General features: G+C 49.3%; 3 protein-coding genes across 3 annotated transcripts; all 3 read left to right on the top strand.

Annotated features, from left to right (window-relative positions):
• Positions 1 to 7076: 7076 nt before the first annotated feature.
• Positions 7077 to 8140, top strand: BDP81DRAFT_455820 (polyketide synthase dehydratase-domain-containing protein; the record flags this gene model as incomplete). The annotated part of the gene is made up of 2 exons (XM_060593102.1): positions 7077 to 7219; positions 7270 to 8140. The coding sequence occupies 2 exons, from the start codon at positions 7077 to 7079 to the stop codon at positions 8138 to 8140; spliced, it is 1014 nt and encodes a 337-aa protein (XP_060437977.1).
• Positions 8141 to 8262: 122 nt separating this feature from the next.
• Positions 8263 to 8913, top strand: BDP81DRAFT_400759 (uncharacterized protein; the record flags this gene model as incomplete). Its single annotated transcript, XM_060588733.1, has 1 exon — positions 8263 to 8913. The coding sequence occupies one exon, from the start codon at positions 8263 to 8265 to the stop codon at positions 8911 to 8913; it is 651 nt and encodes a 216-aa protein (XP_060437976.1).
• Positions 8914 to 9289: 376 nt separating this feature from the next.
• BDP81DRAFT_510689 (uncharacterized protein) lies at positions 9290 to 10885 on the top strand (the record flags this gene model as incomplete). The annotated part of the gene is made up of 1 exon (XM_060595749.1): positions 9290 to 10885. The coding sequence occupies one exon, from the start codon at positions 9290 to 9292 to the stop codon at positions 10883 to 10885; it is 1596 nt and encodes a 531-aa protein (XP_060437975.1).
• Positions 10886 to 13109: the final 2224 nt, after the last annotated feature.

Below are 13109 nucleotides of genomic sequence, written 5' to 3'. Positions count from 1 at the left end.
CTTGTCCTAATGTCACCTATAGGTGAACCCACGCACAAAGGCGGCAACACCCTAGATTTATGCTGGGCGTCCAGCAACCTCCATGGGGCTTCCACCAGCATAGAAACGTCACTACACACGACATCAGACCACGAATCTCTGCTTACCCGGGTCCCCTTGGCCCTGATCAATTCACCCAGCCAGACCCCGGGAAGGTTTCGGCTCGACACGATGGACGAGGAGCTTTTCCTCGGCATCATTAAACGCAACTTACAACCCATGCGCCGCACTGCAAGCAACATCCAAGACCTACAGTCTTTAGATCTCCTAGCACAACAGCTTACGGACTGTCTTATTAAAGCACTCACGGCTTCCACAAAGCGCACGCTCGGGAAAGGTATAGGGAGACTATACTGGAGCGAGAGCTGCACACGTAAACACCGAGCCTATGCGAGTAAGCGAGCGATGTTAGCAAGACTCCGCGCAGCCGGAGTGAACTGCTAATGGGAAGAAGAGGAGGTCGAAGCTCTAAAACAGGACTTCCTCTACGAGTTTAAACGCTCCAAGGATGCCTTTTGGAAAGATAAGATCTCCTCAGCCTCCTCAAGCAAAGACATATTTGAAATGGTCGGTTGGCACAAAGCCACAGGATCCTTTCAGACCCCGCCACTCCGAGATGTAGACAACCAAGACACGCTTGTCTCACAACCAAAAGAGAAGCGCGACTTATTTACCCGCGTCCTCCTTAGAAACGCTGCAATCTCCGAGGACATTCCAACAGAAAGCCCAGTCCTACAAAGGCAAGCTACGCTTCCTTTCCCGCAGGTTACGAAGGACGAGGTACGGTCTTCGGTTCTCACCGCGGGAAACACGACTCCTGGGACCGACGGAATCACTACGACTGCTTTGAAAATAGCATGGCCAGTTATCGAGGATATTGTCCTCTTACTTTATAGCGGGTGTATACGCGAGGGTTGGTATCCTACTTGTTTTAAAGAAGCAACTCTCGTGATCCTAGCAAAACCGGGAAAAAGAGATAAGACACTCCCGCGCTCCTATAGGCCAATTGCGCTCTTGGCCGTCCTCGGAAAAGGCTTAGAGAGACTCATCGCTAGACGACTTGCCTAGATCGTAGTTAAACATCGTATTCTGTACGATCAATAGTTTAGAGCACTCCCTCTTCGCTCTTGTAGCGACCTTATCGCAACGGCTATCTATAATATCGAGTACGCTTAGCAAAGAGGCCTGGTTACCTCTATACTTACGCTCGATATAAAAGGGGCTTTCGACGCCGTACTCCCAGGACGACTAGTCCGACGCCTCTACGAACAAGGATAGCCAGAGAACCTTGTACGCTGGGTCTTAAGTTTTGTTACCGGAAGGAGAGCAAGAATAAAGCTTAATAGGGAGGTAGGAGACGTCTTCGGTCTCGAATGCGGACTACTATAAGGCTCACCCGTGTCTCCTATTCTATTTATGCTCTATATTGAACCTCTTTTTAAGCTAGGCATAGCTCGCCTAGGAAGGAAGCGATCTTGTTTTGGCTACGCCGATGACGTCGCTATCTTAATAAGCTTAACATTACTAGAGAATAATTGTGATATCCTAACTAAGGAATAGAAAGAAACTATAGGATGGGGCGCGACGGAAGGAATTACTTTTGACCTCGATAAGTCCGAACTGATCCACTTTACTAAGAGACGAAAAGACGGAAACCTATTAATTATAGTAGGTTTGCCGGATGGGAGGTATTATACAGTTCAGGCTATCAAAGAAGGCTCTTCTCTACGCTGGCTCGGCGTTTACTTCGACCGTAAACTTACATTTAAGAGTCACGTAAGAAACCTCTCTACAAAAGCATGCTAAGTAGTTAATGGACTACGGGGACTAGGGAATACTGTCTGGGGCGCGCCTACGTACTTACTTCGTCGAGCGATCACCTCTTATGTATTACCTACTCAGTACTATATATCTGAAGCATGGTGGCCCGGCAAGAGCCGGATAAAGAATGGACGTACTATCTCAAACGGGGTTGGTAGTCTGCTATACCAACTGGACGCGACGCAAACCAAAGCCATCAGAGCGATGGTCCCCGTATATAGAACGACGCCTATACCGATCCTATAGCGCGAGGCGGCTCTACCCCCAGCAGAGGTGATACTGGACGCGAAGCTCCACACAGCGTCCACCAGAATCCATCGTCTGGACGAGCGACACCCTCTCCGAACGAGACTCAGGGACAAATCAGGACCAGACTCACGGCTACGACGAATGGCAAGCCTCGTAAGCAAAAATACCGAATACATCGATCCGTTAGAACTCCCCCCTTGGGAGCAACTAGCGGACTGGCAGACAGCCCTCGCCAGAGTCGGCTACGAACCTAATAAGACCAAAGAAGAACAGGCCCTCTCCTTTGCAGGCAGGATGGCAACTTTCTCCAAGCGGGACATTGTTGTCTACACTAACGGGTCCTAAATATCGGACGGCAGCAGCACCTCCGCCGGAGCAGGCTGGGTAGGGTACCAAGCTACACGGCAGATCTTCCGCGGATCCGAACCACTCGGCTCCCAAACTGAGGTATATAACGCGGAGGCACATGCTGCGTATCACGGCCTGATAGAAGCCACCCGGGCTCCTACGGCTCGTATAGCAGATAACGTCCACATCTACCTCGACAACCTCGCAGTCGCGGCTAGACTATACTCCCAGAGCACAGGAAGCAGCCAGGCTAGATTTAGGGCCTTCAATAGGCTCTCTTCCTCCTGGACTCGGAGACAAAGAGAGAGCTGGACAACCCCCGGCAGGGTTTATGTTTGGTGGTGCCCTGGGCACACGGGAGTACCAGGAAATGAAGAAGCGGATGCTCTAGCCAAGGAAGCCTGCAAACTAATCCCAAAATCACAACCACAGCCCTCATTAGCGCACCTAGAAAGGCAAGCTAAAGCAGCTGCCTTCCAAGCCTTTGCCAGAAAATGGCTGTCCCAATGCCCTCGGCAATATGCCGACCTCGAGATAATTCTTCACCCCAAGCCGCCCGAACTCCGCCTCCCTCGGCACTTACTAAGAAGGCTATACGCAGCAAGATCCCATCATGGAGACTTTGCAGCATACCACGAGAGATTCGCTCATCAAGATGCGTTGCTCAACTGCAGCTGTGGGAAACCCAAGACACCAGTCCATTTCTACTTCTGCAAGCGTGGACGCAAGGCTACACCGCGCTACCTCCGCCAACGTATAGGCAAAGCAAGTATTGATTTCTTGTTAGGTTCTGCTAAGGGAGCCTCTCTTCTATACGAATAGATAGAGGAGACCAATTTCTTTTCCGAAATTTGCCCGAGTTATTGAACAGGAACGTTAGGTGAAGACGGTAGCCTATAACATAGTTTAGATTAGCATAGACCATGTCGGCATAGCGCCCGGCACGTCCTTTTGTTACCAGACGTTAAATACATCATCATCATCATCATCATCTTATCTCCTGCATATGTGGTGTATTATAACCGCCGCGAGCCTGCGGGGCAGGCCCTGTTCTTGGTCATGCATGTTGGGTCGTAACACTAGAGCCCATAGTCGATGCCCTATTCGACCGAGTTAACGTATTTGCTAGAGAGAACGGGTTTGGCATTATACGTCGATATAGATATAACTAGTTAAGTTATATATAAAGGTAAAAAGATAAAAAATACGTTTTAATGCGACCGCTTTAGTAAACCGCGGCCTACTAAGGGTACGGGGTTACGCTAACAAAAATCGCGAAAGTATGGCTGTAAGTGGATGATTATTGTTGAGACGAAGGAAGAGGGTGCTTGGCTTTTACGACGGCATGCTAAAGCCGAGTATGCCTAATATAACCAAGGGCTAAGCCTTAGTTCCTCGGCACATCCTTTGTATCGGAGGCTTATACTACTGACTAAGAGTATTATTGAAGCTACTAGCCGCCGGGTTGGTATTAGGGCCCGCGACGTTCGTGCTATTGTTCAGGAACAATTCTTAGATTCCGTGTTTACTTAACGGGATATCTATAATGCTAGAGCTATTATAAACAGGGAGAAATTAGACGGCCACTCGCCAATAGCCGCTCTGATAAAGCTCTTCGACGAGCGAGAGGTGCCCTATATTGTTAAGTGGGCTGATGACGAGCCTAACCGGCTTGTTGGCTTAGTATGGACATTCCCATTTTGTCTCTTAATGTGGAGGCGCTTCCCGGAGGTAATTAGCTTTGGTAATATATATAATACAAATCGCTTTAAGCTTCCGCTGTTTCAAGCCACTAGCCAGACATGTACTGGATCTATTTTCAACGTAGCATTCGGCCTTATTAATAACGAGAGATTGGAAAGGTTCTAGTTCCTCGCAGAAGGCATCCGTCAACTAGTTAACCAGCATTCGATTCGCTTACTAAATGTTATCATTACCGACTATGATAAGCAGATGAAGGCCGCCTTAGCTTACGAGTTCGCCGACCTATAGCAATAACTTTGCATTCACCATATCAACTCCAATGTTATGCTTAGGGCTAAGCAGAAGTGGGTAAAGGGAAAACGGCTAGAGGGTGCCGGCAGTAGCTCGGACCACGAAGACGATAATGAACCCTCGAGAACACTCATAACGGAATTAAGCGACGAGGACCAGGCGTATATCCACACGCCCACCAACGATTTAATCCCCTATATATATCTCGGAGTCTTTACAATATGGAAGCTCGTTGTCTTTGCGGAGACCGAGGTTGCTTATGAGAAAGCATGGGCTAGTCTCTATAAGGAGTTCGATGACCAGCGGCCAATATTACGTTATCTTTACGGGACATACCTTCCCGTTAGAGCTCAGTGGGCTCGCTGCTATATCCGAAAATATTAGAATTTTGGTATTCGCGTCACCTCAGGGACCGAGTCTAGTAACAATAATATTAAAGGCTATCTCCTTAATGGCCTGAGTCACTTATACCGACTCGTTGATGTTATGTAGGATATGATTCGAGACCAAGAGTTACGGTTTATGTAGTCCTGTGCAGAGGATGAGGTGCTAATTGCCCGTTAATACGCTGGAGCTAGTTCGGAGTACCTAGGTGAACTCCGAGGTATGCTTTCTTCAAAGTGCTTAGGGTTGATTGTAAAGCAATACCGGAAAGCAAGGACAGCATTGCCGACCGGCAATCGTCCACGGCCCCCTCTTATTGGAGATTGTATAGACGACTGTTCTACCTCGGTAGAGCTGGGTATTCCTTGCTACCATACAATCTACGCAAGGCTTACAGCTGGGACGTCTTTTACGAAGTGGGACGTCCATCCTCATTGGAGACTAAGGGAAACATCCTCTAGAGATCCATACCGTCGGATTCTAGACCCTAAGATCGTTACCTCCCTCCGTGGTAGGCCGAAGAACATAGCACAGCCTGTCCCTGCTCGATTAGCCATACGAGAGGATAATAGTCTAGGGGCTTAGCGCGGGAAAACGCCACCGGCAGCCTTAAAGATAACTCGGCGAGGCCGTCCACCAGGAAGTCGTAATAAGGCGACTATCGCAAGGCTTACACAAGAGGTAGGGCAGCAAGAGAGTAACTAATATGCGGCCTTATCATAGCTACATACTAGAAGTCAGTCTAGCAAACTCGGTACAGGGAGATCTACAGGAGTGCGAGCTAGTGGACGGGTATTACAAGCGAGCATTCGAAGGAGGAGGTGCGAGTGGGGGATGTTGATTAGTAGCAGTGACGAGGCCGTCCCTCAACGGACACGATCATCCGAATAGGGCTCCAGTAGGATCTAGTATTCATCCGCCACATATTTACTTACGAATATCCACATTATAATAAAGAGATATAGAAAGCGAAGTAAACAAAGTATGAATAAAGTCGATCATATGGAGATGTATCTAAAGTAGGCTCAGTGAGAGATACAAGCGCTCGGGAAGAAACAGCCAGGTAAAACTCAGACACAGAATGCCGTGCTATTGGGATGCTGGCTGACAGCTTGCTAGCGAAGAACTTTGAGTAGAAGCAAGGGTTTTTATATAGAGAGTGGAAGCTAGAGACGGGCGTAATACAATCTAATATAAAACTATTAAGATGAATACTGTTACGGCCAGCTAGTCGTAGGGGTATGTTTGCAGAAGTTGAGGCTGCGATACTCAGTAACAGTGTCGTAAGTCTGGTTGATGTAATAACCGATGTAATAATCGATTATTACACGTCACGGTCGGATAGCTTCCTGGAAGCTATGTCTGTCAATCGTAAGGTAAAGTAAGGCTTCGGTGATCAATCGTAGTCTTGTCAAGGTGATAGCTGAAAGCGGATGTTAATCCTGATACGAAGTTAATTGCTGAAGAGCTATGGGAAGTCTGTACTAGAGCCCGGATCGAGTCCATCCTATATACAAGTGTGGAGGCAATACTACTGTATTGGATCTGATGATGATGATGGGAAAAGCTGAGCGCTGGCTGGGCTGGATATCTGATGATGATGATGATGATGATGTATTTAACGTCTGGTAACAAAAGGACGTGCCGGGCGCTATGCCGACATGGTCTATACTAATCTAAACTATATTACAGGCTACCGTCTTCACCTAACGTTCCTGTTCAATGACTCGGGCAAATTTCGGAAAAGAAATTAGTCTCCTCTATCCATTCGCATAGAAGAGAGGCTCGGGCTGGATATCTGGGCAAGGTGTAGGTGGGGCAGCTCCGAGATGTGAAGGAGCTGCCTCACGTGACCCACCTGCACCTGCCACATCATCTTATCAGCCTTCCCTCCCACTCTACATCGTCGAATGCAAGCGCAATTGATTCGGAGGCACTTCCGGCGGCCTTTCGATGATCGGCCCCACATTGGCTCCGTGTTGCTCCACACGCTCGGCCAAAGACTGCGTCAAGATGGTTGTACTACAAATAAAGTCTTAATTACTGTATTTAGTGACAGAGTTGACGTTTTGAATTGAGTTCAATTTTGTTGTCCAATATTGCTTCCTTTACTCCATTTGCCCTTTGCATTTCACGTTGGCAAGTCCAAATAGATGAGAGCCGATACGACACTAAAACTCCGATTTTCAGGGACCCCGGTATGGTAACTACCTTATTCATCTACAGTATATGATAACTACATGGATGCGACTCCGTTCTACCTTCTTCAGTTTATGTGCTCCCTCGACCCATGCTGCGCTCAGATGGTGTCGTTACGCTTATTGAAAACATCGTTTCTTCCGGACTCAGTCGGACTGAGATCTTGGTGCTTCATCTCCATGTTGTCAGTCACCTCGCTGTTAGGTGATTTGTCCCCGCTTTCGCCCCCGACAGGTGGTCGCGCCTGAACGTTGCTCATCGCATGCGGAAGCATGTTCGCCATGAGCTACTCGGGTCTTTGCTGCCAGGCCCCTCTTCGAGCAACCCAATTTGGAGGCACTTCCTCAAAGCGAACGATCTTCCTTGGCTTCAAGACCATCTGGTCCAGTCTGACATCGTTTACCCGGGAGCCGGCGGAATCTCCATGCCGGTAGAAGCTCTATGTCAATACTCTGAAGTTCCGACCGAGACTCTGGACGGTTATTATCTGAGGGATATCCAGATCAGCAATGCCTTAGTTATCCCGGATACAGAAGCCGGAATCGAGGTTCGGCTGTCTTTGCACCCCTGTGACGACAAGAATCTGGAGCCGGGATGGTATGAGTTCTCTCTGAAATCACCTAGCAGCGGCGGTAATTCGTGGAATGAGCATATCCGCGGGTGCATCTCCCAGAGACAAAAATCAAAGGCCGCCTTGCCCTCCGTTGTAGATGGAGGTGATGCTATCGGCCAAGCCAACTCAGCTCATCCCCTTAAGGTGGAAATCGACTATTTGTTCGCTCGCCTGAGGAAGATGGGTCTGCAGCATGGTCCGACATTCCAGAACATGCTTAGCATTCAGGCCAACGACTCTGGTTCCAAATTTCAGTTCAAAGTAGCGAATGTGAACTCGAGCTACAATCTTCTCCACCCCACCACGCTGAATTCAATCTTCCAAGGAGCTTATTCTGCACTTTCCTCCGAAGACTTCCAGAATTCGATGGTAATACCTAGAGCCATCCAGCACATCTACGTCTCGCAGGCTATTACTTCGACTCCCCACTACAAGTTTGAGTCTTTTGCAACAATGATCGTTGCGATAAGTCGGGCTTTCGGTCTTCCATAACGACACATGAGCTGAACAACCCGGGGGCCCCAATCTTGGAAGTCAAAGGTCTCTTTTGTCAGGCAGTGGGCGGTGCAGGCATAAATCAGCAAGAACAAGAGCCGCCTAAGTTGCTGTTCAAGATGCATTGGCATCCTGACTTTTCTCTCATGCCAAAGGATCAGCGCAAAGAGCCACTCAGATTCGATGTTGATCCATCCGTGCTGTCCGTCAACAAGAAGCTCGCTAGAGCAGCCTGGTATTTCATCCGAGATGCCATACAAGATTTGGGTCCCGACAAAACTGCGCTCGGAAACATGGAGCGGTATCACAGGTCGCTCTATGATTGGATGGAAGTCAACTACAAAGCTGGTCTTGATGGAAAGCTCGCTCGTAGAAGTGCTTCATGGGCCAAGACAAGTCAAGGCATGAGGCACATGCTCTTTGATGAAGTTGCTGCCCAGAGCGTAAATCAGCGCCTTCTATGTCGCGTAGGCAAGAACTTGCCTCGGATTCTCCGGGGGCAAGTGGCTCCATTGGAGGTGATGATGGAAGGCAACTTGATGTACGAGTTCTATGAAAAGGCTCTGCGATGCAACAGATCCTACGAGCAGGTGCAAAAGTTTGTTCACATGTACTCGATGAAGCACCCTCGTGCCAGAGTCCTTGAAATTGGAGGAGGTACCGGTGGATGCAGAAGATCAGTACTAAACGGCTTGTCTGGAGACACCCCTGATCGTCGGCATCGCTTTGCATCATACACCTTTACCGATGTCTCGGCTGGGTTCTTCTAGGCTGCAGCGAAGAAATTCGATGATTTTGGAGACATGATCAGCTTCAAAAAAACTCGACATCGAAGTGGATCCCGTCGAGCAATCCTTCGAGGCGGGCTCTTATGATCTCATTGTCGCTTGCCAAGTTCTCCACGCTACAAAGAATATGGAGAAGACGATGAGGAATGTTCGTAAACTCCTGAAGAAAGGCGGACAACTCATCCTCGTTGAGACTACGAAAGACACATCGGATGTGCAGCTGATCTTTGGAGCCCTTCCTGGCTGGTGGCTAGCTGAAGAAGCTGAGCGCAAGGGTGGACCAAACCTCACTCTTGATCACTAGGGGCGGGTTCTTGCCAAGACGGGTTTCAGTGGCATTGACTTGGACGTGAGAGACATGGTAGATGACGCGAACTACTCCTTCAGTGTCATGACTTCAACTGCGGTTGCACCACCGGCGTTCCCATCTGAAGTCTTCCTGCTCAACTCAGTCGAGTCAGTCTCTGTTGACTGGGTACATGACTTGGAGTGTCAGATTCAGTCCAAAACCGGCGTCAGTTGCAAAGCCACAGACCGGCGGTCAGTTGATGCTACCGACAAAGTCTGCATTATGCTTGAAGAAGCAGTCACCCCCCTCCTGAGTCGACTGAGTCGGGATGACTTCACTCGTGTTCAGCGGCTCTTGACAACTGCTAGGGGTGTACTGTGGGTGGCACGAGGTAGCCTTATCGACGGCGCTGATCCTGACATGGCGCTGCACTCTGGACTACTTCGCACCCTCAGGATGGAGGATGCGGGGCGCCGATACATCTCCCTCGATCTCGAGAGCACTGAGCCGTATTGGTCCGCCAAGAACGCGGAGCTGATCGGGGATGTCTTCAGAGCTTCTTTTGACTTTTCCCTCAACTCAAACGTGATCGATTGCGAGTACGCGGTGAAAGACTCCACCCTTCACATGACGCGTATCTACAACGACGAATCGGAAAACATTGCTTTGGCGCCCGAGTCTGCTGAGAAAGTGCCTGAAATCAGACCGTTTGGTACCCGGGGTGAAGGCTTGAACCTTCAAATGGAAGTCGGGACGCCTGGTCTTCTAGAATCCTTACGCTTTAGGGAAGTCGACCTTCAAGACTTAGATGAGGATCAGATTGAGATCGAGCCTCGCGCATTCGGTCTCAATTTCAGGGATGTTCTCGTGGCACTGGGTCAACTCGACGAAACCATTATGGGCTATGAGTGCAGCGGCATTGTCACTAGACTGGGCCCGGATGCAGAGAAGAACAGCGGGTTGAAGGTTGACGACCGAGTTTGTGCCATCTTACGCGGACATTGGGCGTCAAGAGTCTTGATCAACTGGCCTTGTGCTGTTCGTGTCCCAGATAGCATGTCGTTCGAGGAGGCTGCGACAATCCCTATGGTTTCTGCCACCGCATACCATGGCCTCTTCGATATCGGCCGACTTTCGAAGGGCGAATCTGTTCTTATCCATGCGGCAACAGGAGGTGTCGGCCAGGCTGCTGTGATGCTCGCCAAGCAACAAGGTGCCCGAATTTTCGCCACCGTTGGCACCGAAGCCAAACGAGACTTCGTCATGAAGGAGTATGGCATTCCGAAAGACCAAATCTTCTCCAGTAGAGACTCATCTTTTAGCCCTGCTCTAATGGCTGCCACTGGTGGCAAAGGCGTTGACGTTGTGCTCAACTCTCTTGCCGGGCCGTTGCTCAAAGAGACTTGGGCGTGCATGGCGAGGTTTGGACGATTTGTCGAGATTGGTAAGAGAGACATCGAGGCAGCCAAGAATTTGGACATGAGTCCCCTCCGCCGTGCAGTAACATTTGCGGCAGTCGATTTGTTCCAACTTGGCAAGTTCAGGGGTCACGTTGTCCAAGACGTTCTTCGGAGTGTCATGGAGATGTTCAGCCGAGGGGACCTACGCGTGGTTTCTCCCATGACCACATTTCTATATCTGAGGTTGACCAAGCTTTCCGGTTAATGCAAAGCGGCAAACACCTCGGGAAGATCGTGGTTTGACCACAGCAGACAGATTTAGTGAAGGTAAGAGACTCACCTATCAGTTTTTTGGCCAATTGTTGATCAGCTAAATAGGCTATTCCCTCCTCAGCCCCAGCTCGTCTGTCGGAAGATGCATCTTACCTCATTGCTGGTGGTATGGGTGGTATTGGTCAGTTCATAGCGTGATGGATGGCACGGGACCTCGGTTGTAAGAACCTCATCATCCTTTCGCGCAACGCGCGTACCCATTCAAGCTGCGCGGCTCTCATGACCGATCTTGAGACAAGTGGCTGCAGAGCTATTGTTCATAATTGCGACGTCTCGAATGAGTCCGAGCTTGAGCGTTCTGGCTGGAAAGATGGGAGAAAAGAGCCGCTATGTTTCAACTCTAGTCAAGGCTTCGTAGAGTTTGTTTTCAATCTTCTTTAGAAAATATAAATTGTGCATCGTGGTACTTCGTTGAGTTCTATTGCATGTGGTTGCATATCGTATGATGGAAATGTTGATGACAGCACACCCCGCTGCCGGCGGGATAACAGTGATTACGACGCGAAGCTACAGGGCGTGAAGATGTGCCATATTTTCGTCAACCGGTGGGCGAGATGTCATGCCATCGAGCCTCGCCTACAATGTCCACATACGACACGTTGTGATACTTAATTCCGCGGCTGACCTCAATGTTGAACTCTGCAGACACGAACTTTACCATCCGGTTGGGGCATCTGAACACAGTTCAGACCCTTGTCCTCGTTTAAGCTCTGGGCCAGGGCAGACGAGTTGGAGAAAGTTGGACGCAAACCTCAGGAGACTCAACCCTCTGTGGGGATGACCTTGCCTCTGCCGGTAGACTTCCGAAATATTTCTGCCTTGAGTGGGAGATACTGAGGTAGGTAATTGGATCATCCGATTCAATAACAAGTTTGCTACCTAAGGTAAGCATGTTCATAAATAGCTATCTCACCAATGATTTTGAATCATTGCTGCTTCGCGAACCACGGTAACTTTCACACTGCATCAACATGGTCCTCATACACTGAATCTTCCTCTCTGCACCCAACAACGGCGCCAAGTGCGGTTTCCTCGTTCCCACCTAGCCTTGATCTTTCCAATGAGCAGGCAAAACTCGGTGAGTTGTCCGGTAACGAGACACTTCAGAACCTGGTTTCTCTCCACTGGGCTCTCGATTTTGTATGACTGGAACCACATTGAGTCTCCTGTAAGCTGAGAGTTCCCCGACTGCAGCTTCCGAACAACATCAACGTAGGAGCGAACTGTCTTTTCGCAGATGTTGCTCAGGTATTGCCCAGCCATGGCAAGTAGCATCATGCTCTCTGACCGTGACTTGCACAAAGTGCAACTCAGGATTGAGTCGCAGCCTTTTATCGCTTCTCTACAGCAATTGAGAAGAACATCCGTAGTGGCAGATTCCGTGTTGGCGCCTTGGTTGCCAAGCTGCTCGAGCAAATGTGCGGCGAGCCTCAAGCACCTGCACTCACTCTTCTTTTCAACCGCAGTATCAGAACCCTTTAGCAATGCAGTCAGAGGGCTTGTCGCTGGCGCTGACATATTGTAAGCCACCGGCGTTGATTTGAGGCTGGGCTGCATCTTGGTAGAGGTTGGTGCATTGACTGGTGGAATCACAAGATTTGATGGGAAATTCTCGTCAAGCAATAGTTCAAGGATGTTCTTACATTCAGGCGAGTCATGGCTCTTCGATGCATGAGCCGAGCTGGAAGTTGACGGGATGTAGCCATCAGTTGCCAACATTGGCGAGCAGGTCATCTCAGCTTACTTGCAACACATGCTTACCACGCGACAGACATCGGCCGTTGATAATCTCCTGCAAGAAAGCATGTGCTGCTGTACCTACCGGTAGCTATTTTGAGCTATCGACCTGCGGCATCGTGACAGAGATGTACCAAGTCGTCTGAGATCAGAGTAAGACGAAATGATTGCATTCAAGTCATATACTCTACTTCAAGCTCCGAGCAGCTCGCATCGATACTTTACGTCGCAAAGATCTTACTGAGTACGTAACCGCTGAAGGGATCTCACATCTGCGTTCATACTTAGTTATCATGGCTGTAGGACCACGGTCGATTCTCATCGTAGCCTTAACAGGTGTCTAAGCGGACTCGGACCGTGGGTAAGTTTAGTGACTCTGATGCAATATGACGTGAGGGGCAAAATGTTCATCGAGATGC

Source organism: Colletotrichum phormii (genome assembly GCF_030913505.1).
Source record: "Colletotrichum phormii strain CBS 102054 chromosome Unknown BDP81scaffold_41, whole genome shotgun sequence".
Taxonomy (NCBI): Eukaryota; Fungi; Ascomycota; class Sordariomycetes; order Glomerellales; family Glomerellaceae; genus Colletotrichum; species Colletotrichum phormii.
Note: the sequence above shows the minus strand (reverse complement) of the source record. Positions and strands in the feature narration are given on the sequence as shown.